The 26,200-nt window shown below is 41.1% G+C and overlaps 1 protein-coding gene across 1 annotated transcript in view; it reads right to left on the bottom strand.

Moving 5' to 3' along the window:
• Positions 1-26,200, bottom strand: part of DNAH9 (dynein axonemal heavy chain 9) — a 376,337-nt gene that overhangs the window by 286,432 nt on the left and 63,705 nt on the right. The window contains exons 15-19 of the mRNA XM_025361667.1: positions 23,950-24,085; positions 19,631-19,827; positions 19,097-19,521; positions 7,774-7,996; positions 6,860-7,026 (exon numbers count right to left, since the gene is read on the bottom strand). Coding sequence (XP_025217452.1) covers positions 6,860-7,026; positions 7,774-7,996; positions 19,097-19,521; positions 19,631-19,827; positions 23,950-24,085 — 1,148 coding nt within the window. The remainder of the gene's footprint in view (positions 1-6,859; positions 7,027-7,773; positions 7,997-19,096; positions 19,522-19,630; positions 19,828-23,949; positions 24,086-26,200) is intronic.

The raw sequence follows: 26,200 nt of genomic DNA, 5'->3' as shown, positions 1-26,200 counted from the left end.
TTACCTGAATGCTTACCACTTAAGCCTAATTGCCAAGCAACAGAATAACAGTTATGCATACCATTAAATTAGTGTCAGATTAACTTCCACGCTCGTTATGTTTGAATCCTGCCTGTTCCATCTAAATCATTTTTGGCTCAGGTGCGATGGTTGTAGATTTACATCTTAAGAGGATGGGACTGACTATCACTCACATGCCTTCTCTATTATTTAACTTCCACATATTTCAGAACAGAAGGTTGGAGTGCTCAGAGTTGAAAAGGGCCCTGCTCTCTACATATATATATAGAGAGAGAGGAGCTTTCTCCCTTATGAGGAGGAAAGAACTAGGAGGAAAGAAATGGAATGTGCTCACGGCAAGGGGCCCAGCAAAAAAGATCACCAAGGGTGAGGAGTTCTTGTGCTTATTCTTCATTTCCAAAGCCTAATTGTTGGTGTGTGTGGGTTCCACTTTTCATCTTGACTAGAGAGAACTTAGAATGTGAACTGAACCTCTTGACGTTAGTTAAAAAATTCAAGCAAATTCTAAAAGCCCATGTTCTGTTTAATTTGTTAGTGGAACACCATTCAGGAATAACTTTTTAGGTAAGATAGGAGCTATTTGGGGTGCATATAGAAGATTAGAAATTATCTTGCTAACCATTATTCCTTTGGCATCCACAAGCATTCTTAAATCAATGCTGGTTTCTCAAGTATTTATAAGAGGTGAACGTTTATCAAACCTGTTCCCAACTTCATCCAACCTGCGGCATAATTTTTGTTTATGGTTTAGATTTGTGGGTGATCATTTTCTGTAGCTAAGCACACATAAAAACCAACTTGGCCTAAGTTGTCAAGGGAACCCATAGATGTGAGGGCAGGCAGCCCTCTTACGATTTCAAAACTTTAGAGCACATTGTCAGGATATTCATAGACCTGGTTCATGTGCCTAATAAACTGGAAGCCATCCTCTAAACCCTGGGGAAATGATACAGTATAAGAACAAGAGAGTGGCTGGGCTCACACCTGTAATCCTAGCACTTTGGGAGGCCGAGGCGTCCCACTTTGAGGATGATGAGGTCAGGAGATCAAGACCATCCTGCTTAACACGGTGAAACCCCGTCTCTACTAAAAATACAAAAAATTAGCTGGGCTTGGTGGCGGGCGCCTGTAGTCCCAGCTACTTGGGAGGCTGAGGCAGGAGAATGGCGTGAACCTGGGAGGCGGAGGTTGCAGGGGGCCAAGATCGCGCCACCGTACTCCAGCCTGGGTGACAGAATGAGACTCTGTCTCAAAAAAAAAAAAAAAAGAAAATAAAAAGAACAAGAAAGTAATAGGAGGGAAAAGGGTGGGTTGAGTCTTTGAAGTTGAAATAATAAGGCAAAATGTATTTTACTCTAAAGGAGAAATGCCTGGAAAGCTTGGATGAATAAAACAATAATTAAAAGAAATGAAAATATGGTACTCATGCATTTGATCGTGGAAAAATGACTCATTCTGGCCTGACCCAGATGTGAGCCTGGAGAGAGAGGAATAAATGAGTTAAATTGATTCCTGGGAAATTGGCTGTTGGTAAATGTGAACCTCAGCACCGTCCGTATCTGTGTATACCATGAACGGTGTCACACCTCTCCTTGATACCCACCAGGTAGCATAAAACTCAATGTGTCTCATGCCTGTAATCCCAGCACTTTCGGAAGCCGAGGAGGGTGGATCACGAGGTCAGGAAATCGAGACCATCCTGGCTAAGACGGTGAAACCCCGTCTCTACTAAAAAATACAAAAAAGTAGCCAGGCGCGGTGGTGGGCGCCTGTAGTCCCAGCTACTCAGGAGGCTGAGGCAGGAGTATCAGTATCACTTGAACCTGGGAGGTGGAGGTTGCAGTGAGCCAAGATCCCGCCACTGCACTCCAGTCTGGGTGACAGAACGAGACTCTGTCTCAAAAAAAAAAAAAAAAAAAAATTAATGTGTCCAACCTGGACTTTGCAAGGCTCAGTTCTTCTAATTCTGTGACCACCTCAGTGAACAGTGGGACAAAAGCTCTTCCCACCACTTGTCCAAGCTAGAAGGTGAAAAATCCCCTTGCACTCTCCTTCTTCCCCATCTCCCACATTCAGTCAATCCTGCAGATATTCTCCTAAATCTCTCTGCAATCCATTTTCCCTCTCCCTCATCTCTGCCACTGCTTCGGATCAGGCCTCACCACTTCTCATCTGGGCTGTTGGAACCACTCTCCCATTGAGCACCTGGTCTTGAGCCTACCTTGCCCCACTGTGTTCTCCATGGCCATGAGAAGGCGGTCTTTATATTATGTTTTTGTCATACTTAGACTCCTCAGTGGCTGAGATTATGGTCAAAACATGGCCCTCCTCCATTCTCCTCTCCTACTTCCTGCATCCCAGTCATACACATATGCAGTTTTCCAGCTGTTTCTTACATTTTCATCCTTCTGCATCTTCCTATGTGCTATTTCCTTTGCCCAGAATATCCTCATTTTCTAACTCTTTTTTTCCCCCCTGAAAGAGCTCTTACTTACCACTGGCTATGGCTCACCATGACAAGCACCATGTTCTTCAGGAGGTGTGAACTGCCTCCCCCGGCAGGATTAAAGCTGGTTCCCAGTGCGCATGCCTTATTGCTCATTTTTGAAATGGTCCCTGAGGTTATAAGTCCTTGAGGTCAGGAAAGGTGTATCATCTCAAAAACCCTAACAGCTACACCATTTTTTGCTGATTCCACTGTTTAGACCACAACCTCATCTACTCCATGAAAGCTTAAATCATGGGAATGAGTCAGATTAACTGGAAGAACAGGATCAAGCTGAATGAATGACATATCTTAGGATACCGATATGTCCCTGGGAGGTTTAATGACGAATACTGCCCTTTTCTGCAGTTATGGAAAAGACAATAGACACTGTGCAAGAAGGACAAAAGCCTTTCTTTCCTCATGACTGCTGCCTTGGGTTATGTGGAAAGCTGTTTTCTCTAGTTGTCATGTAGGACAGCACCCCATGGAAGGTATCTTCAAGAAAGCCCTTCCAGCCATTCATAGAATCTGGTTGCCTGCTGAAAACACAAATGGTCTTCGTTGAGCTGGAGCTCACAGAGATAGGTTATTTTGACTCAGTAATCCCTCGATTACCTTGGTCTTGATGTGGGTAAGAAGATTGTATGTTACCGTGCCATTTCTTAAGGTCAGGAGGACTGTGCTCAAGGTCAGGAAGATCAAAAGGTGAAACTCCACTAGAGCATGAGGGCATTCCTTTCATTCAAGAGGGAGAACTGGTCACCAGCTTTAAGAGTTGCACAAAGCCCTTGAATCTGAGTAGGATGATTTAGCCAATGACTGTGGTGAGAGCTCAGCTAGAAATGTGGTGTTATAATTTAGAGTTAAGAACTAAAGGAGGAGCTGAAATTTGACCTGGACATGAAGAACCTCAACCTATGCAACCTAACTTCACACAGCACCTGTCAGACTGCAAGGGCTTAAGAAGACACTCAGGTTTTTTTTTTCTCTCTCCTCAAAGACGAGAACATTCAAAACTGAGCTTAACCTGTGTAACCTAATCAGGAGCAGAAACTTGCATCCACAGAGAAACGTACCAGGGTCTGCCACTTTAGAAATTCAGAAATGATCTAAAAGTGAAGAAACCAGAATTAAACTCAAACTCGAATTCACAGAAAAATGCACCAGGGTCTGCAACTTAGAAATTCATAAATAACTTAACAGTGGAGAAACCAGATTTAAACTCACATGCCACACACAATACCTACAAATTTTGAACACTCGCACACACCAAACTAAGAAAGAAAACAAAACACATAAGTTGACATCCACTGAGATTCGCTTTAGCAATAAATCTACGATTCCATTTTAGCTCTGATGTTTTTCTTGACAAAAAGAGAAATACATCAAAATTGCAGAACTGTTTGGTTTCCCAGCAGTTCTTTTCAAAGCATCCTCTTCCAGGGATTCATCTGCATGTCAAATTAGCAGATGTGAATTTGGAACACCCAGCTTAGAGTAGCAGTATCCTCACAGCCAGCAGATACAAGTGCGAAGAAAGAAAAACGAACACAACTATCAAATAAAAATAAAATGAAAAAACAAACAGGAGCTGATCAATACACAAAATATACCCATGAAAGCGGAATACTGAATTTCGAATAGACACAAAAGCACACCAATGTTGCTTCCCTTTCCAGCAGTCTTAGAAGTCTCTTTGGGAAGATATTTCCCGCAACATCTTTGAATATTTTTCTTTTTTGAAATTATTTTAAGAGACTGTTGGGCTGGGTGTGGTGGCTCACGCCTGTAATCCCAGCACTTTGGGAGGCCAAGGTGGGCAGATCACGAGGTCAGGAGTTCGAGACCAGCCTGACCAACATGGTGAAACTCCGCCTCTACTAAAAATACAAAAAATAGCTGGGTGTGGTCGTGGGCACCTGTAATCCCAGATACTCAGGAGGCTGAGGCAGGAGAATCGCTTGAACCTGGGAGGCAGAGGTTGCAGTGAGCTGAGATCGTGCCGTTGCACTCCAGCCTGGGAGACAGAATGAGACTCTGTCTCAAAAAAAAAAAAAAAAAAAAAAAAAAGAGACTGTTGGTGCAAAAATATTAGTGTCTTTATTTTTATGGCTGTTGTCTTTGGTATGGTTGTTGTTAACACTAAGTAGTATTACCTAGCTGGAGAACTTACCTCCCTCAGCAGTTTTGGCTCTGAAATGGTGCTCAATTTCAAAAACTCAATTGCATGCCCCAAAAAGAGTCAAAGGAATAAGCCTCAGACTCCGAAAGACAGTCCCCAAAGGAGTCTACAAGGGTTTTGAGCAACAGATGATTCTTTGGAACAAGGGTGTGGCTCCTAAGGCAACTATTCTAAAGGGATACAGACTTAGGAGTTATATTAGGAGTTATATTCCTCCACATGATTGCTTGAAAGGAAACCAATTACTTCCCTTTAGGGTGGTGGTTTCCAAACTTGGGTGCACATTGGAATTCCTGGAGCTTCCAAAATACTGATTCACAGGTCTCGCCTCCAGAAAGTCTAACTTTGTTGGTATACAGGGCAGACTGGGCATTGGGCGTTTTAAAATCTCTCCAGGTGATTCTAATGTGCAGCCCAAAAGGCAGCACATTGCTTTAGAGTCATATGTTTTGTATATTTATATCTTATGTCTGTTTTACACACTTGTCCTTCCCTGCCTCTTAACCTACTCATCTTATTCTCTGTTACCCCAGGTATAATGCTTGAGAGATAGCAACTGCTTAATAAATGTTTGAAGAATGAATGATAAAAATAGGATTGACAGGTTGGGTGAGCAACCATCCAGTTTGCCCAGAACAGAGGTGCTTCCTAAGACATGAGCACGCTTGTACTTTCAGCTACTCAGGAGGCTGAGGTGAGAGGATTGCTTGAACCCAAGGAGTTCAAGGCAGTAGGCTATGATCATGATGCTGCACTCCAGCCTGGGTGACAGAGCAAGACGCTATCTCGAAAATGCTGCTATCTCCCAAGCGTTATGCTTGGAGTTACAGAGAATAAGATGAGTATGTTAAGAGGCAGGGAAGGACATGTGTGTAAAACAGACATAAGATATAAATATATAAAACATACAACTCTAAAGCAATGTGCTGCCATTTGGGCTGCACATTTAGAATCACCTGGAGAGATTTTAAAACTCCCAAACAACAACCAGAACAGTCCTGGGCAAACCAGTATGGTTTTTCACCATAGTACCAGGCACAATGCTAGACACTTTCAAGAATGATCTCTTTAATTCAAGCCACAACTATATGCGGTGGACATTATTATTATCTACATTTTACAGATGAGGAATCTGGAGCACAAAGGTATTAAGTAACTTTATCATAACATAAGAAGTAAGTAGAAGACCTGAAATTAGACCCCAGGCCACCTGAATCTAGCATCTGTGCACTTAATTTTTATTGGACTTTGTTCCAATGAAGTTGTATTCTTTTTTTGTTTGTTTGGTTTGTTGCTTTAATATTTCTGTGGGCAAGTAACCTTTGAAAATGAAAACATTCCTCACTGTGAGCATCGAGAATTTTCCAGTTTGGAGATGTCGAAGTCTGTCTACCCAACACTATAGAGGAGATCCAGCAAGAAATGAAGCTCAAGGAAGCAGGAAACAAATCACAGAGCTGAAGCATTGGGGCAAAGGGTACCCAATCTAGCTGGTGCATCAGCAGATGTAGGACCATTCTGCGCCAGCTTGGCCTCCTGGTTGGAGCCCTTGATGCTGAGAAGTGGACCAGAAGCAGACCACTTCACCACGGGAGGAAACCCCTGAGAAAGGAGCCCAAGTGTGTGCAGTGTGGGCACGGGTGAATGGTGTTACCCATCCTAGGGTTGCTTTGTTTATGTAAAGACCTGTCATAACAAGCAGGGAGGTGTCTGAACCAAGTGGAGAGAAACCCCCTGAAGAAAACCTTCACCTAAATCCTTCCTTTATGCTGCCAAAATGAAATGTGCTATAAAATTTTAAAAATTCCATCAGCCACTTTTTAAAACCAAAAGAACAGTCTGTGAGAACTTAGAATGCTAAAGGTTTAGTAAAATCCTCGTAATTATACCACCTATCATCCCTTTATAAACTTGGAGGCACAAAGATGCTTCTAGATATATACGCATCTTTTTAAGGCAAGATATTTCTACAATCCTTGGTCCGTACAGGTCATGATAGGATTCAGTCCACATTAGCACCACGTTTCAACCAAAGGTCCTAAATGGGAAGGAAGATTACTAACTGGTCTGCAGCTGCTAGAAGAATACACACATTCAACAAAAAGATTATCCATGACTCAAAGACTGCAGTGTTCAGAGAAAGAGAGGCAGCAGTGTTTGGCCCATACCTGAATGGGGCTTCTTTGTGGAATCGCTCCCAGAACTGCTGCTGTTCTGCATCGAAGGCTGTGCACCTCTGGCGGAGAAGTGTCACTTCATTTGCCTGCAGTGGGGCCACCTGCTGCTTTACAGTAATGGCCACCTTTTTTATGTTGTTCCATTTCTCAGGCAGCTCCTGCAAAGGAAACCTCAGTGTGGTCAGATTCCCAAGGCACTCTTGCCTTTCCCATAGTCCTGAGCTGGACAGAGCCCAGATGCTTCCATCTGTGTTACAAGATGGCACGATGATGTGGTGGTGTCATCTTCCCATTCCCTACAATCTGCCCTCCACCCACTCTTCCTCGCCTTCCTTCCGCAGCTGCTCTCAACTATTACCTACTGTTCACTCAACACTAACCTTCTTGCTCTCAACCTCTGGCCCTCTAAGCCCTCTAAATTTGTGAAAACTTGCAATGCTAAAGAGACTTTTAGATTTTTCTTAAAGGAAGAAGTTTCTACAATCTTGGGTTTCTATTGCTTCTACTGTATTTCTACTGAAACTACATTAACCCCTTCCCTTTTCTATATTCTTCAGGATGGCTTGGTTATTTTCCTTTATGTCCCACATTTCCTCTTGGACCATCTTAACAAATTTCAGATCTGCTTTTTTTTTTTTCTCAACCAAAACACTGGTTCATTTCTACAGAAAAAAATTATCCATCTTAATTCTCCCATATATCTCCAGCATTGCCTTCTCCCATATGTATTGAGTTTTCAGAATTTTCTAGACATTACAAACATGCTACACATTATAGTTCCAAAACATAGATCTTGAGTCAGCTCCAAGCCCTGTTTTTCATTTGCTGTACCCCACTTTACCCCATTCTGAAATCCTAAAATGTTCTGTCTATTTCTTTTATAAGGAAGACATAAATGCACTGACCTCCAGCTGCTTAAACACTGTTTCTGGCAATTCTTGTTCATAGGTCTTCAGCAATTCAACAGTCTGCTTTAAGGGCTCAAACATCTCATCAGTGTTACTCTGCCGTTCTTTCACAGCCATAAGGTGTCCCATGATCTCAACTAAGCCTTCCAAATCTCCTTTTTCAACTTTCTTGAGTAAGCCGCTCTCACTATTCTTTATAAACGCTTCAAGGTTGGCCAAGCTAATCAACACAAAGAGAACATGAGGAGCCATTCTTGTTCTACTCCTCGAAAGGAAGATGTATTGATTTCCCCAACAAAAATATCTATCATTATAAAAATCCTACCACATGCCCAATACTTTGCTAAGCACTCTGCATAGACTATGCTCTGATGTTAAGAATATGGCCCCTTGCACAAGGTGTCAAGGTTATGAATGGCAAAGACTGAGGCCTGTCCTGCAATGGAGGAGACTCAGGAGGAGACATGACATCTAAATGTAATGTGTGATTTGGATAGAATCAAGAATGGAGTCCATTTCAGAGGTTCTCTGAGCACACTCAAAATCTGTGATAGTGTGTAGACCTTGGTATTGAATGCTGGATTCAGAGAAGTGGCAAAATTTATGAAGTGGCTAACATGAGAATTATGGCTTGTGATAGCATTGCTTTGTGAAAAGAAGCATAGAAAAAGCTTCTAAGAGGTGTTTGCTGGCAATGCAAAAATGATCATATGTTGATGGAGAATTCCAGGAGAAAGAAGCTAATAATTTTCAGTAGGCCTTTGTATCACTTTACTATATGGCAGGAAGAAACAAATATTTGTAAGTTGACAAATCAAAAACTGTCTTAAGATTATACTCTAATAAGGCCGGGCGCGGTGGCTCAAGCCTGTAATCCCAGCACTTTGGGAGGCCGAGACGGGCGGATCACAAGATCAGGAGATCGAGACCATCCTGGCTAACATGGTGAAACCCCGTCTCTACTAAAAATACAAAAAACTAGCCGGGCGAGGTGGCGGGCGCCTGTAGTCCCAGCTACTTGGGAGGCTGAGGCAGGAGAATGGCGTAAAAACCCGGGAGGCGGAGCTTGCAGTGAGCTGAGATCCGGCCACTGCACTCCAGCCTGGGCGACAGAGCGAGACTCCGTCTCAAAAAAAAAAAAAACCAAAAACAAAAAACAAAAAAAGATTATACTCTAATAAACATATTCTAAAACTTAAATAATAAATAAAAGAGAAGGCTTAAAATGTGAAAAATAACAAAGAATAAAGCAAGCAAACAAAATTATAAAATAACTGAGTAGAAGATCTAAAAATGGAAAATACAATTATAATTTAAATATCAACAAAGCTGGCCGGGCGCGGTGGCTCAAGCCTGTAATCCCAGCACTTTGGGAGGCCGAGACGGGCGGATCACGAGGTCAGGAGATCGAGACCATCCTGGCTAACACAGTGAAACCCCGTCTCTATTAAGAAATACAAAAAACTAGCCGGGCGAGGTGGCAGGCGCCTGTAGTCCCAGCTACTCGGGAGGCTGAGGCAGGAGAATGGCGTGAACCCGGGAGGCGGAGCTTGCAGTGAGCTGAGATCCGGCCACTGCACTCCAGCCTGGGCTACATAGCGAGACTCCGTCTCAAACAAAAAAAAAAAAAAAAAAAAAAAAAAAATATCAACAAAGCTGAAAGGGGATTCGACTGCTATATGATATACATGGAGAAGTTTCTAAACTGCAGGGTAGAAAGAGAAAAAAGGAAAAATATGCAAGTTATTAAAAGACAGGAGATAATGAAAGCATCACACATAAGTATAACAAAAGTGCCAGAAAAACAAAATAGAACAAGCAAGAAGCAACATTTGAGAAGAGTCCCTAGTTTCTAGAATTGCTGAAAGACACTCAATGTAAGACCAAGAAAGCCCAACAAATCCCAAGCAGAATAAATATAAAGGAACCCTCATATAAATACTTCACTATGAAACTACAGATTACCAAAAGAAAAAAATAATCTTAAAATTAGCTTCAGAGCAACGACAAGTTTCTTAAAACAACGACAGCACACACACAAAAAACCAAAATTAGATTGATAACTGACTACTTGGCAACAAAAATGGAAGCCAGGACACAATAGAATAATAATTTCAATAATCAAAGAGAATTTATGTTATTCTTGAATTCTCTCCTCCACAAAACTATTTTTAAAGAACAAAGGCAAAATAAATACATTTCAGACAAAGAAAGAATGAGAGCATTTCATCAATAGACCTTTACTAAAGCAATTCCTAATGGAATATACCTCAGTCGGATGTCTGGACTATAGAGCAATAATGGTAAGTATGTTGGTTAATCTAAATAGGAGGCCGAGGCAGGGAGATCACAAGGTCAGGAGTTTGAGACCAGCCTGGTCAACATGATGAAACCCTGTCTCTACTAAAAATACAAAAACTAGCCAGGCACGGTGGCGTGTGCCTGTAGTCCCAGTTACTTGGGATGCTGAGGCAGGAGAATCGCTTGAATCCAGGAGGCAGAGGTTGCAGTGAGCAGAGATCATGCCACCGCACTCTAGTCTGGGTGACAGAGCGAGACTCAGTCTCAAATAATAATAATAATAATAATAAACAAATAAATAAACATTCGGTATATAGGTATAGTTCCTGGGGCTTAAATAAATAATAGAGAACAATCTAAATTACTAGGAATGATAGAATATAATTTGATGGATGAACAGGAGACGTCAAACTATCCTAAAGTCTTTTAATCATTGTGAAGAGACTAAAAATAGTAATAAGTTTATTTATTTAAGGATGCTTATTAGAATAGCAGTGATAACCATTAGAACAGTAGAACTACATGGCATGACATTCAAAGTAGCAAAGGAAAAAATGGAATAAGGAAAATAAAAGAAAACATGTAAATTATACCCCAAAGCAGACAAAAAAGGAAGTCAATTGAAAAGAAAAAAAATAGCAAACTAAAAGAACATAATAAAATGGCAGATTTAAATTAAAATGTACAACAATTAATGTTAATGAACAAAACCCTCCAGTTAAAAAATACATATTGCTAAAGTGGATTTAAAAAATCAGTTCTATGCTGATTATAAAAATGTCTTCTAATGTAAGAGCACAGCAAGGTTGAAAGCCAAAGGATAAAAAGAGATGCACCAAGCAAATATCACCAAAGAAAAATTGTTTTAGCTACATTAATAGAAGACAAAACATACTTTAGTACAAGAAATATTGCTAGTGATAAAGAAGATGTTTAATGTTTGGTTAAAAGGCTCAATGTTCCAAGAAGATATAAAAAGTCAAAATCTGTATGCCTATAACATAACCTTAAAATATATGAAGCAAAAATTTACAGAATTACAAGGAGAAATTGACAATATACCACCAAAATGGAAATGGAAGATTTTTAATACAATTATCTTAGTAAGTAATGATAGATTAAGTAGATTAGAAAAAGGCAGTGAGGATACAGTAGATTTGAACAGAATAATTAACAAACTTGAACCAATAGGCATACATAGAACATTCCACTCAGTACTTATAGAATATATATTATTTTCAAATATGCCCAGAAATTTATAAGAACAGAATATGCTATAATAAGGCCAACATCAACAAATTTCAGAAGCTTGTTATTAGAGATATCATTTTTAAACCACAGCACAATTATGTTGGAAATGAAGAAAGAACTATAACTAGAAAAGTCCCACATTTGAAAAATTAAAAAATCTAAACCCATTATAATGAATATTAAAAGTATTTAGAACTAAATTGTAATGAGATTACATACTAAAATGCAAGATGGAGGTAAAACTGTATTTAGAAGAGAATTTATAACTTTCAATGTTAGCATTCAGACAGACAAACAACTCAAAATTAACAAGCAAATGTTAGCCAAAGAACAGAAAATAAATCCAAAGTAGTAAAGGAAATAATAAAATAAAAGAACAAATTATTGAAATAAAAATAAAACTACAATAAATAAGATCAATGAGTTTATTAGATAGTTTTTTTTGTGTCTGGCAAAACTAAGAAAGGAAACCAGAAAGCACAAATAAAAGTGAATAGAAGGCCTGGCATGGTGGCTCACGCCTGTAATCCCAGCACTTTGGGAGGCCAAGGTGGGTGAATCACCTGAGGTCGGGAGTTCGGACTAGCCTGACCAACATGGAGAAACTCTGTCTCTACTAAAAAATACAAAATTAGCCAGGCTTGGTGGTGCATGCCTGTAATCCCAGCTACTTGGGAGGCTAAGGCAGGAGAATCAATCACTCGAACCCGGGAGGTGGAGGTTGCGGTGAGCCGAGATCGCGCCATTGCACTCCAGCCTGGGCAACAAGAGTGAAACTCCATCTCAAAAAAAAAAAAAAAAAAAAAAAAAAAGAATAGAAATGAAAAGAGGGAGATACCATAGGCTTTGCAGAGACTAAACAGTTGAGAGGATCTTATCCATTTTATAACAATAATTTGAAGATTTACATGAGATGGATACATTCCTAGAAAATATGACTTACTAAAAGTGACTTACTAAGGAATAGAAAACTTTAATATCTTCATAATCATTAAAGAAATTATAGGCTAAAATCTTCTTACAAAGAAAATCCCAATCCCAATAAGAAATTTAAATCAAACTTAATAAGAAATTTAAATCAAACTCTCATAGATCAAAAAATTTCAAGATTACACCAACTCTTCTGGAGAATAAGTAAGAAGGATTACTTCTTGTTTTATGAAGCTAGCAAAATTACAAAACCAAAAATCAGATACAGACAGGAAAAAAAAAAAGAGAAAATTGAAGGCCAAATTCAATCACAAACAGGTGCGGTAAAGCTAAACAAAAGATTTGCAAACACAATAAGCCAGAGAGTATATTGAAAAAGATAATACTTTACGTTGGGTATATCTCAGATGCTAGGTTGTTTTAACATTAGAAGCCAAATAATATGTTCACCACTTAGCAGCTTGAGGGAAAAATCGGAATTATCTTAATGGACATAGATAAAACACTTGATACAATTTTACATCCATTTATGCTAAATACTCCTAACAAATTAGAAATAGAAGGGAAGTTCTAAAATCAGATAAAGCAAATCCACAGAAAGCTCAGAGCAAATATTATACTCAGCAGTGAAATGTTAAAAGCACTCCTTTTAAGATTGGAGACAACACTAAGATGTGTGTTATCCCCACTTTCATTCAACATTCTACTGGAAGTCCTAGCCAGAGTGGTAAGATAAGAGATAGAGATATAAAGCATAAAGACCGAGAAGGAAGAAGAAATACAAGTATCATAAATTTGTAGATGATGACTATGTACATAGCAAACACCAAAGAATGTACAGATGAATTGTCAAAATTATTAAATTAATTTAGCAGGATGGCTAGATACAAAATCAATGTACAAAATCAATTCCTTTTCTACAGAAAATATGATTTTAAAATATCATTTATACTAGGAACTAAAAAACAAAATACTGAGGAATATATTTGAACAAAAATACGTAAAATTTTAAAGATAATGATTACAAAATTTCACTGAAAGACATAAAAAGGATGTAAATAAGTAAAGAGATAATATGTTCTTGGACAAGAATACTCAATATCATCAATTCTACTCAAATTGATCTATAGTCACTACAAATATAATTAAAATCCCAACAGATTTTTTTCTTCTACAAACTGATGATTAAAATTTATATGAAATAGTAAGAACCAAGAACTGTCAGAATATTCTTGATGAAAATGATCCAGGTGGAGACCTGCCCTGCCAGATATTGAGATTTGTTACTAAGCTACAGTAATTAGGATTTCTTCATATTCATGAGTGCTAGATACGGGACTATTTAATGTGAAAGATAAAATTTTAAAACGTTTAGAAGAGAATACAGTAGGGTATCATTAGGATATCCAGGCAAAAAAAGGATTTATTTAACAAGACAAAAGAAGAACAACATAAGGGAAAAGTTGGACACATTTGGCCACACAAATTAAGAATTCGTTTATCAGAATATACCATAAGTGGAGTGAAAAGACAGGTCACAAAATGGTAGACTCCATTTGTAAGACATACAATAGCAAAGGACTAGATATAGAATATGTAAGTAATTCCTAATCATAATTTCAAAAAGGAAAAAACAAAATCCAGTAGAAAAATGAGGAACAGATACGAATAGGCAGAGAAAAGGAAACATAATGACTCACCAAAAACATAAAAAGATGAGGACCTTTTTATACTCAGAGTACTGCAAAATATTTACCACAGTGAGATACTATTACACTCCCACCAGAGTGGCCAGGATTAAACAATTTATCAATACTAAGAGGTGGGAAGGATGCTAGGCTGTAAGAGCTTTCACCCATGGCTGTCTCTACCTTGGAGGGAGCTTGGTATTATGTGCATACTCTTTGACTTAGCAATTCTGCTTCTTAAGTATACACCCTAGAGGAATGCTTGCCCACTCCATGATTACGTATAAGAGTACTTATAGCCACATTGTTAAAAGGGAAGCAGTGTCCTTAGAAGAGAGCAAAACCACTGGAAACAACCCAAATGTTCGACAACTATGGAATGGACAGATACATTGTGGTACATTAATCTAAGGGAATACTGTACACAGTGAAAATAAACTACTGCTATACTCTCAACCTGGATAAATCTCAAACATAATGCTGAGTGAAAGAAATAGAACACAGAAGAATATATGGCATACAATAATATTTCATTTTTATAAAGTTTTTTTTTTTTTTTTTGAGACGGAGTCTCGCTCTGTATCCCAGGCTGGAGTGCAGTGGCCGGATCTCAGCTCACTGCAAGCTCCGCCTCCCGGGTTCACGCCATTCTCCGGCCTCAGCCTCCCGAGTAGCTGGGACTACAGGCGCCCGCCACCTCGCCCGGCTATTTTTTGTATTTCTTAGTAGAGACGGGGTTTCACCGTGTTAGCCAGGATGGTCTCGATCTCCTGACCTCGTGATCCGCCCATCTCGGCCTCCCAAAGTGCTGGGATTACAGGCTTGAGCCACCGTGCCCGGCCCATTTTTATAAAGTTTTAATGCAAGTCTCCATATAGGTATGTGTGTATGCATACACATATGTATACATCCATATGCATACACATGTGTATATATCCATACACACACACACACACACACACACACAAAGCAATGAAGAAAAGCATGGAAAGGATTATGTCACATTTAGGACACTAGCAACATCTTACAAGGAGGGAGAAGGATTTAAACTTTAAAATATAGCCAATGTTCTGTTTCTTAGCTGGATGATGCAAATTCACAAATTCACATATTCTCTTTAATATTGTTCAGGCTGAGGCAGGAGAATGGCGTGAACCCAGGAGGCGGAGCTTGCAGTGAGCTGAGATCCAGCCACTGCACTCCAGCCTGGGTGACACAGCGAGACTCTGTCTCAAAAAAAAAAAAAAAAAAAAAAAATATTGTTCTCTAAATTGTATGTATGTTATATTTCATCATAAAACTTTTTGTAGAGAGAGAATGGGAGGTGAAGAACCAAAAATATATATATAAACACATCTTTTGAGAAATTTTGCTGTAAAGGAGTGCATACAAAAAAATGTGTTGTAGCTGGAAGGACTTGTGGGATCACGCTCCTTTCTCTTTTCCAGTGTGTCAAATATCACAATATGCTTACATGGTATTAAGAACATGTAACAGAAATAATTGATAATGTTGGAGATAGGGAATATTTAAGAAGGTAAGTCCTAAGGTGAGAGGAAAGAGTTTGAACTTAGAAAAGCAAGGACAGCTTATCCACAGTCACAGGTGAGGTGGTTGAATATCCAGCTTCAAATGCAGGCATGTTGGTAGATTTGTCAGTGAAAACGTGAATTAGTTCTCTCATGATTGATACTAATTTCTCAGTGAAATGAGAAGCCAAGTCATAAAAGTAGAGAAGATATTTGAAGGAAACAGAAGTCTGAGAGAATTGGGAAGTGTTTAGGAAAATGTGAAGGGCCTACTGAATTTTATGTTCACAAATGAAATGTAGGACTAGTCATTAGACTGGTTTGATTTTGCTTCGTCAGGGATGAATTGCTCAGGAGCAGGTGTGGAGCACTGAGTTTAAACAGTCAGGGTTTTACAAGGTGGGAACGGGAGGGAATAGGGACCAAGGATGAGAGACTCTGAGAAAGCAGGGGAGTCAATGAATTGGAAATCCTGATGGGTTGAAGAATTCTGTGTGGCAGTGTTGCTAAGTAAGTGAGGCAGAAAGATAACAGGTGGAGGTCAGGCAGTGGAATGCTTCCACCTGAGCTTCTGAAGGCAGAGCAATTACTTCCCCATCATTCTCTGAGCCCCACAGAGAATACGGAAGAGATGTGGGTAGCAGAGGTATGGCAGAGGGAAGGGCATCGGAGGGAGGAGATCAACAACATAAGAGCCAGTCTGATGGAGATTCTGTGGAGGATGGGTCATGGCTGGTGACTATCAGCAGAAAGTGGGAAGGGAAATCTTTGAGCCAGACGCTAAGATCTACACTGGTGAGGAACAGGGACTAATGGCTTGGTGGATGATGGCAGCAAGGCAGAGTGCAGTTGGTGTTGTCTGAGAATTCACGTCAGGGGAGCTGGTGATTTTGAGGGAGGATGGTGGTGAAATGGTCTGGAAGCAGCACTGAAGAGCAACCACACCTCACCCACCTGCAGGCCCATTGGTAAGAGGGATATAGGAGAAAAGTCAGCCTCCACTTGGGAGGGCTGGAGGGGAAGCAGTGTCCTCAGAAGAGAGCCAGGTTTCAGTTGGAGCAAAACGGTGATGAGACAAGATGAAGGGGACAGTGGACATTTGCTGCTGTAAGATCCTGAGGTCTGCTGCAAGGGCATAGAAAAGCTTTGCAAGTGCAGGGGTAGGGGTTGAGTAAGATCAGGGCAGGAAGAGCTCAATGAGATGAGAGTTTATGTAACAAAAGGGGGTTGTACTTCTGGCAGTGAATGAAGTATCTAAAATGCAGTGCAAGTTGGGATTCATCCTGACCTATTAAGGAAAGGTGGAAATCACATAATTACATGGCACAGAGGAGACAATAATAATTTTTTAATTATTTCTATTTTATCTAATCCTCCAGAATGCAATAAAACCTTCTCCTAAAGTGTAGCACAATAGCCAGTTTTTAGAATCACCAACTGTTAAAGCTGGAAGACGGAAGGCACCTTAGAATAATTCAGTTGGGCTGTCTTCTTTCAGAGGTGAGGAAACAGGGTTTCAAGGACACAAAGTCAAGCCTCCTAATTTCTCTACTGTGTGCTTATCCTGTTAAACCAACCCCATTAGATCCTTTGAAGCCTAACTGGTTGATGCCCGTGGCAGCTGCTGTTACCACGTCCTGTATCAACCATGTGTTTTTGATCTTTTCACATCTGGGGTCTTAGAAACTCTGGAGGGACTTCCCCGTGCAGGGCTGAGCAATTCCTTGAGACAGCAGTGGCTGGCCTGTGAGCGCATCTTTCATATGCAAACCAACCATTCCAGAGTCCAACCACCTCCTCTGTGGGGCTTTTACAATCTGGGTCATTATCCCCCTGCCCTAATCAGCCCAAGGCCAGGTCCCAGACAATTTGGAATAGTCTCTATGCCCCAGAGGTGCTGAAATGTTCAAACTCACCAATCCTGAGCCTGCTTGCCATGACTCATCTATTCCTTTCCACAGAAATCACAAAAAAGGCTCCTGCCTGTATTCTCTGCCCCCTTCTGCCTCCTGATGGACCCTGGAGCTCCCCTGTGTGGCCCTGTGTGGCATGCCATACACCGTTCTCCTGGGAACTGTGAGTAATAATCTATCTGCTGTACACTGTCCTCCTGGGAACTATGAGTAATAATCTATCTTTTTATGGGAGTCATCTGCTGCTCTATGGCCTTGCTGTGCCTGAATGATAAAACCTGCATTTTGAAACATGCTGGTTTACATGCTTGGATTACCAGACCTAGCAATGGAGAGGGACCACAAAGCAGCTGTCCCCTCCAACAGTGCTCCACCCTGGGGCATCTGTCACAGTCCTACCACCCACCAGCATTTCCTCTTCTTGCCTCTGAGTTCCTCAGGGAAGAAAAGCTTTTATGAATGTGGAATAATACCCAGGAAGCCCTATTTAAAACATCCCCTGCTGGGCATGGTGGCTCACGCCTGTAATCCCAGCACTTTTGGAGGCCAAGGCAGCCGCATCACCCGAGGTCAGGAGTTCGATAGCAGCCTGATCAACAGAGAAACCTCTTCTCTACTAAAAGTACAAAATTAGCCAGGCATGGTGGCACATGCCTGTAAACCCAGCTACTCAGGACGCTGAGGTAGGAGAATCGCTTGAACCTGGGAGGCAGAGGTTGCGGTGAGCCAAGATCACACCATTGCACTCCAGCCTTGGCAACGAGAGCAAAACTCCATCTCAAAAAAAAAAAAAAAAATTCCCACAGAGCGTTCTTGGGGTTTCCTAGGGTAGTCAAACATTATCCTTGGAAAGTCTCTTAAAGTTTATTTGTAGATAGATAAAATTCTTGATGTTGCCATTTTCTTTCTGTCTATGGCTCCAGATCATGGAGCAAGGCCTTGGCAGCATTAAGCAAAACCAGCACTAAACTGAGGAGGGGTCAGGCTGACCTCCCTGCAGTGTCGTCCAGCACTCCAAAGGGCGAGCACTGTGCGGAGGGACTGGTGGTCCTCAGTGGGATTCTGAGATGGGGGGTCAAGATTCTAATTGTGGTGTGTCTCTGGGGACCAGTTCAAGGTAAAGTGACCAGGGGACTGTTGACCACATGGATTGTTCATTCAGAGGATGATGCTCTGGCTTAGAGAGCCTAGTGCTGGGCTGGGTGGTCTAGGTCACAGTAGGACAGACAGAATTTCATATCCAGCCTGTTGCATGGTGAGAATGGCACAGACAGGCAGTGAGGAGCACAGGGTTTTAGTGATGTCCACATTGCCCAGCTGGATAATCTGAGACAAGGAGTAAGAGGTAGAAGTAAAACAAAGAGGCCCATCAGATACCCTCTGCTTCCCAAGTTTAAAGAGATGGCATGGAGCTGTGAAGGGAGCTTGGACCTCCTATTATTGTCTCTAATATTCCTTACCACTTAACCACTTGCCTTTCACACACTGGATGTCAAACGGAAAACAAAACAAAGAGGGCTTCTCTGGTGAACAAAGAAAAGGGCAGGACTTAAGTTACCATGATGTCTGCAAGTCTAGAACCTCTAATCAGCTGTCTTAATTTTTAATTTAACCAACATATCCATAGGGAAAAAATATAAAAAAGGTTAAAAACACGGTGTTCCTCGCAGCCTAGCATGCTGGAAGAAAGTGAAAACAACTGTCGTACCTCTGAGTGACGTGGTCCACAAGATGCTGTTTGAACAGGAGGCTCCACCTCTTAATAATATTCAGCAAGGATGCCTTAAAGGGTCGAATATCAATTTTCATCCAGCTGTCAAACACCTTGATGGGCTCCAGCCTGCACACCTCTTCATAGAGCGTTTCATAGGAGTCGATTTGCATTTTAAACTGAGAAAGGAGGGGAGGGTTCTCTGGGATACCGTCTTCCACATGGTCTTCAGTTTCCTCCGGAGTGAGGATGTGCCCGTACAGCAGAAACTGACCCAGAACCTCCTTCTGGTCCTCCACATAGAGGTGTGAATACTGGCTGAAGGTGCTCCGATAGCCACAGCAGAGGCCCATCATTCTCTGGACTCTCTCCATGAGCGTGTGCCTCATGTTTGCCAAATCTGGCATACCGTCCAGGTCCACCTGCGGAAGCGAGACAATGGCAGGCAGGTTATACCAGTGCGTGGCAGGAAGTTCGAGACTCGGCTGGAGAGGACACAGTTGGAGGGCAGGATGGCTGCAGCTCCAGTACCTGATAGTGAGGAGAGCCGTTTTGTGGGGAAAGCCGTGGCACCAGAGATGATATCCTAAAAATGCTGGTGATGAGACCCTCAATAATGTCATAGAAACCCCCCTTCACGCCAGACTCCAGAGACGGATAGAAAACTAGGTCTGGGATGGCTAGACTCAGTTGTGCTTCAAATATTGGGGTAAGTCCTGCCTTACACTCTGAAAAACACGGAAAACAAGCAAACAAAACAAAGAGTGGATAAAATGGACAAAGTAGAGGACTGTTTTAAAAGCATCCAGACCAATGCTTTCCTTTAGATAAGTTGCTAGACTGTAGGAAAACGGAAATGTAAAATTTGTTTACATCCCATACAATGTGAGGGTGATAGTCTTGCAGTGCTTCTCAACGGGGGAACCACTGACATTTGAATAGGCCAATTCTGGTGCAGGGCTCTCCTGGGTACTCCAGGATATTTACTTTGCTTGTCTTCACAGAGCACATCCTAGTGACAGATCAGCCCAAGCCTCTCCCCTTCCACATTCTCAAATGCCTCTTGGGCGACAGTCCAGCCTCTGGTTGAGAAGAGATTGATTTTTTTTTTTTTTTTGAGATGCAGTCTGGCTCTGTCACCCAGGCTGGAGTGCAGTGGCACAATCTCAGCTCACTGCAACCTCCACCCCCCGGGTTCAAGCGACTCTTCTGCCACAGCCTCCTGAGTACCCGGGACTACAGGCACGTGCCACTGCACCTGGCTAATTTTTGTATTTTTAGTAGAAATGGGGTTTCACCATGTTGGCCAGGCTGGTCTCAAACTCCTGACTTCGTGATTCATCCACCTCAGCCTCCCAAAGTGCTGGGATTACAGGCATGAGCCACCGTGCCCAGCCGAGAAGAGGTTGATTTTTCAAAGCCCATTTCTTGGAAGCAGCTGATTTCTTCCTAGGCACAAGCCATGTCATTCCACTGATCACTCTAGGTGAACGGGGGCAGGCTTGTCAACGATGTACAGACACGAACCACAAAGAGAAATTACAATTCTGCCTATTCTGCTCCTTATCCTTTTCTAAGAAATAACTTAATTTATTGCTGTAGTCCTGTAGTGATAAAAATTTTAAAAACAGTATGAATAATTAACAAATCCCTGATTACTTACTAGGTCAACTTGCCTTGCTAAATTTAAATCAAAATACAACGCAGAGCAAGATGTTCCAGGACAAGATATATGCTTGAAATTTTTATCGATAACCACTTATTTTTATATGACTTTTCAATTGTAAATTTAGGAGCCTGTTATGGGCTGAATACTGTGGGTGGCAGAGACTGTTCACTGAAATCCATTGTTGTCTTCTTCCCTTGAGATAGAGTAATAACTGGGATTTGACCAGATTTCCCAGCCCTGCTTGCAGACAGGTGTGGCAATGAAATTTCCTCACCAGTGGATGTAGGACAACATGATGGTGCCACTCGTGGGCTGGGACTCTTGAGACTGAAGGTGACCCTTCTCTGTACTCAGTCTCTTTCTCCTCTACCAGACTATAGCCTGGACATGGCAGTGAGTCAGCTCGACCACAGAAATGAGGACAAGGCCCTGAAGAATGGTGGAGCCACAGGACAGAAGGAACCTACCCACCAAACTGGAACACTCACCTTTGACTCTTTCTTTCAAGGGTAGACTTCTCTCTCCTTGAAACCATATTGTTGATGGTGTTTTTGTTACTACAGCTTAGCCATTCACCCTAAGTAAAATACTGCAGTATACTCAAAATATGTAAGAATAGGGCTTGCCTTCAGAACTGGAGGGATGACAAATTCACATTACTGGACTCGGGAGAGTCCCAATATTTAACTTAAGGGAACACAAGATTGGACTCGGGAGAGTCCCAATATTTAACTTAAGGGAACACAAGATTGGACTCAGCAGACTCCCAATATTTAACTTAAGGGAACATAAGTTTACCAATAACAAAGTAATTATACTACTATAAGTTTATAAAATGGTATAGTTTATAAAAACTACTATAAGTTTATAAAATAGTATAGCTTATAAAATCACCTATAATTTGCTATATGTACTCATGACATATTCTGCATTAATATACATATTATGTACTTATAAATTAATAGATAAGGTTGCATATGGTTTACAGAATTCAAAAGACTTGAAAGAATGTTTTAACTATATGAGATTTTTTGCCCCATATGTTGACATGGGACTGTAATCTCTACACTGGATGTAACACCAATGTAATTATCATCCAAAGCAGATTGTCCTGGTTCCACAATCTTGGTGCATGTAAATCATTTTACTAGGTAAGAGGAGGAGGGACATTTCTCCATTGAGTGGGAAGCATATAACCTATGCAGGGTTTGGGTTGAGAGATGACAGGGAGACCAACCCAAACCTTAGGAATGCCCTCAACAATGTCATAGAAACCCCTGCTCTGCTCTGGACTCCAAAGGTCAAAGAAGTCTACTCTCCTGCAGGTTAACAGTCCAAGGTGAATGTTCCAGTTTGGTGGATAGGTTCCTTCCATCCTATGACGCTACCATTTTCCAGGGCCTTATCCTCATTTATTGACACAAGTAGACAAAATGGTAAGGTGGACCTAGGATGAAAAAGTCACTTAACTGAGCCACTGCAAGGGGTCACCATGATTTTCTTCTCAGAGGCCCCTTTAGGCTCCTTTACTTCCCCTTAGATAACCAGTGTCTTTTAAATTTTATCTATAGTGCCTCAGATGAGGCAGCTGATAAATTCAGCTCCTGCCCTTTCAAATGAGAATTTGAAGGGCCTCTATGTTGTGAAGAAAATGTGTTCCTCTGTCCTCCTATTTCCACAAAGGGAAGGAAACTTTGATAATCTTGGAGAAAGACTGCCATCTCTTTTCTCCATCCCCTGGTCCCACTCTGTCCTTCCCACAGGTGGGCACATGGCACATGAGATAGTCCAGATCAGGAGAACCAGAGAGCCATTGGTCAAGGATGGAGTCATTTAGGCACCATTTCTAGTGCATTGCCTGCACCCAAGTATGGCTGGGGTGTCTTCCCAGATTCTCTACGGAGAGCTTAGTGATGAAGCCCCCGAACCTCCAGCGTTAGAGGAGGCTTGGTCAGTTCACTAAGGTGAACACCACCAGTGCTGGTCCATAGGAGCCAGTTGTGCAGACTTGGTGCCCGTATTCCATGCCCCATTGGCTTGTTGCTCCCAGGCTCCAGAAGATGATCTCCTACGTTGCTAACTATGCTGGGTTTCCTGAGTCCTATTGTTGATTTCCTTAGTTTGGAGCACCCCTGTATCCTGCAAGCAAAGACCATGCCTCACACCTCACCCATTCTACCTATCAAGACCATGGGGATGGCCACTGGGGCTACACTCAGCGTTGGGCCTTGCTTCTCTCTGGATTCTCAACCTAGGTGTCTACAGGTAGTCTTTTTTATGGGCTGGATATCTGGACACTGGCCTTGGACTATTTATTTTACATCAGTATTTCATTTCGATCCTTGAGTTTTAAAAACTCTCATCTGACTTCCATCCTCTAGCTTCAAAATATTTACCTCTGCCTTTCCATCTTGACAAATCCTTCTATAGGCTCTTTGCTAAGCAACTCAGAATCTGCCAGAATGTGAAGGTTTAATTCAACTTTTAGTCCTGAACTCTTCTGCCCTGTCGATCTCATCATTTACTAGTCAAGGTTAGCCCTTTCTGTATCTTTCACTCTGTGTACCTTATCCCAGTTTATCCACTACAAATTCAAAGCCTTTAACTATTTTTTAAAAGCTTCAAAGAATGCCCATTCTGTTCTACACATTTCTTTTTCTTCTGAAAATTACCTCCTCCCCTACTTCTTGTGTGACTCTTTTACTCAGAAAAACTTCTGTTTCTTCCATTTAACCTGGTGGACACAATCTCCTTGTGTTCTCAAAAGGCTACAGAGATAAAGTACATGAAGCTTGAAGGCACAGAATGTCCCCCACCCATTGCCATAAGTCAAGCTTGGATGAAGCCTTCTGCCTTCATTACTAACAGTGCTTCCTGCTTCTTAACTTGGTCACTCCTCTTTACTGAAGCTTGATTTCGAGTGAATTCGCTTTTATGCTTTTGCTATGTGCGTCACTATCTTACAGCCTGGTTTATTATCTAATTTTAAGCATCAGAAGTCTTTGTCTTTGAACAATTTAGAAGTTCGGTACCTTTTCTATTTTCCTGTGCATCATTCACAAAAAGTCTACAACGTTTTGGGAAAAGTCACAGAGCACTCAGCTGCTCTTCAATATAATTCAACAAATGTTACTGTCATTATCTTTCCAATAATAACCCACATCCATAAGCCAGTAAGTACCAGTATTTTCCAGGAGATACTTGAGGGAGCACTCAATGGCAAGAAAGAATCCATTCAGCAACATGTTGTCAATAGAGTTAACATATGTCTTCCAGCTATTGGAGGTTGGGTCTGCGGAAAATAGACCCAGGTTTTCCTATAAAAGGAAGAAGAAAGGATATAAACCTTGTTTAATAGCATGAAAGAACTGGTAATCAACAGTCAAAATAAAAACAACACATGGAGAAAAAAATTCTCTTGTGGAGGATTTGCTGTTACATGTGTATCAAATCCACTCTGCCTAACGAGTATTACCATTGATTGAAAGGAAGGCAAAGTTAGTCCATGACGGGAATATAGGGGTCAACCTGTCCCTGAGGAAGGAGGATGGGGTTGGCCCAGCTTCTCAGAAGCAATGCTGATGGATGCAGTGTGTGTGCTTCCTAAGTGCTGGTTGATATACTGTAGAGGAAGCTGCATCAGGGCAGAAGTCAGGGTAGGCAGAGGAAGGAATTCTAAGGGTAGACAGTATTAAGATTCAAGGTTTAATAAAAATTTCAGGTTCAAAGAAGCAAAGCATTTTCTGGTTAATTCTTAGAAATGAGCTGAAGTGTTTTGCAGGTGGCATTCAATACTACTGAATGATTTAGAAAATGCATACAAATAAATAAAAAATGTTGTGCTCTCTCTCTCTCTCGCTCTCTCTCTCCCCCCTCATTCCTCCCTGCCTGCTCTTTTACATGATATACTCTTGACCTATTGGCACCCAAACATCCCATGGTAACAAGGTTTGGGCTTCAAGGAAAGGAAGCCTAAATGCTCAGCAATGCCAAGTACAGACATCCCATTTACTCTTTGTCATTTGCAGTATTAACACTTTTTACAGTAACTTTCCAGTTATCTAATATCTTCAGAGAAAGCAGGAACTAACTTGCAGAAGCAACTCTTCTAGATGACTCATATTTACCCCTTCAGGATGTACTGCCATGTTATAAATCCCCCCAGATTTAAACAGTCTCATGATCCTGCTTTTAGGTAACATAACTCTACCATTTCTAAGATGCAATACCTACACCTTTCTTTCCTAAGTAGACTTAAGATGTTCTTCATGACTTAAAGTCCATCATCATGCAAATCACAACACCATGACAAGACAGAGTTGCTATCAGGTGTTAAGATGCGTATGCTTGTTTGCTTCCACGTTAAATCACGGCTAGTGTTTATGACTGCTTTGTATAATTGTTCTATCTTCTCTGACTGTCAAGCTATCAATATAATGTCTATATCTTTCACCTTTGTTTACTGCCTCAATCTATTGCAGTCTAAGCAACAAACGTGTTGGAATATTCTATGAAGTAGGAAGAAATAGTTCAGGTTTCTGATTTTAACCACAATAGAAGAGAGTGAGATTGTACTTGCTCTTCTTCTTCAAACAAACATAGAACTGATTATAATAAAAGAATTAATTTGTTTGGGTAACTGGATAACAGACAGAACAGGTAACAGGATAACAGAAAGAACAATGTGATCTTTGAAAGAAGGGACTTACTCAAAGTGAGCCGCACCACCACCTGGCTTTCTACCCAAAAGCCCTTTTCAAACTATGGCATAGGTTAGTGGAGCTTAGTTACAGCATCCCTGCTGATAGGCAGAGACGACAGAATTTGGAGTTTGGTGCTGCTGTAGTGGCTGGGTCCTCTTGAGTCTGACTGAGGGATCAGCTACATATGTTTAGAGCAAGGCTCTGTAAGACCTGGTAAGAATAGTTGCAGAGGAGCTCTAAGCTGAATGGAAATTATGTAGGCCATATAGTGTTGGAAGATGTTAGGGTTTTATCAGAAATAATGAAGCAACCTTGCAGATAACCCAGGAATTCAGTTGAGACCCTGGAAACACCATAAGTTAGAACTGCTTGATCCCAGAGTAAGTCCTCTTTAGACCCTTAAAAAGTGAGCCTCAACAGGATCAAAGTGATCTATCAGTAAATTAGTGGCCTGCCAAAACAAAAATCAAACTCTTTAAAGAAAAAAAAATCCGGATTCTCAAGTGGCATTTAAGTGGCCTCTAACATGTCTAGCACATAATAAAAAATTACTAGACATATAAAGAAGAAGAAAAATGTGCCATTTAACCAGGAGAGTAAACAGTCACTAAAATCAGATTCAGAAAATAATCTGGGTAGGTCTCTGACTTCATAGTTGTCATACTAACCCTAGAAAGCCTACTCATTAAACCTATTTTATGTGAGAAAAAATTAAACTTCTGTCCCATT

The sequence above is a fragment of the Theropithecus gelada genome, chromosome 16 (assembly GCF_003255815.1).
Source record: "Theropithecus gelada isolate Dixy chromosome 16, Tgel_1.0, whole genome shotgun sequence".
NCBI classification, from domain to species: Eukaryota; Metazoa; Chordata; class Mammalia; order Primates; family Cercopithecidae; genus Theropithecus; species Theropithecus gelada.
The sequence above is the reverse complement of the archived record's forward strand: the minus strand, read 5'-3'. Positions and strand labels throughout refer to the sequence as shown.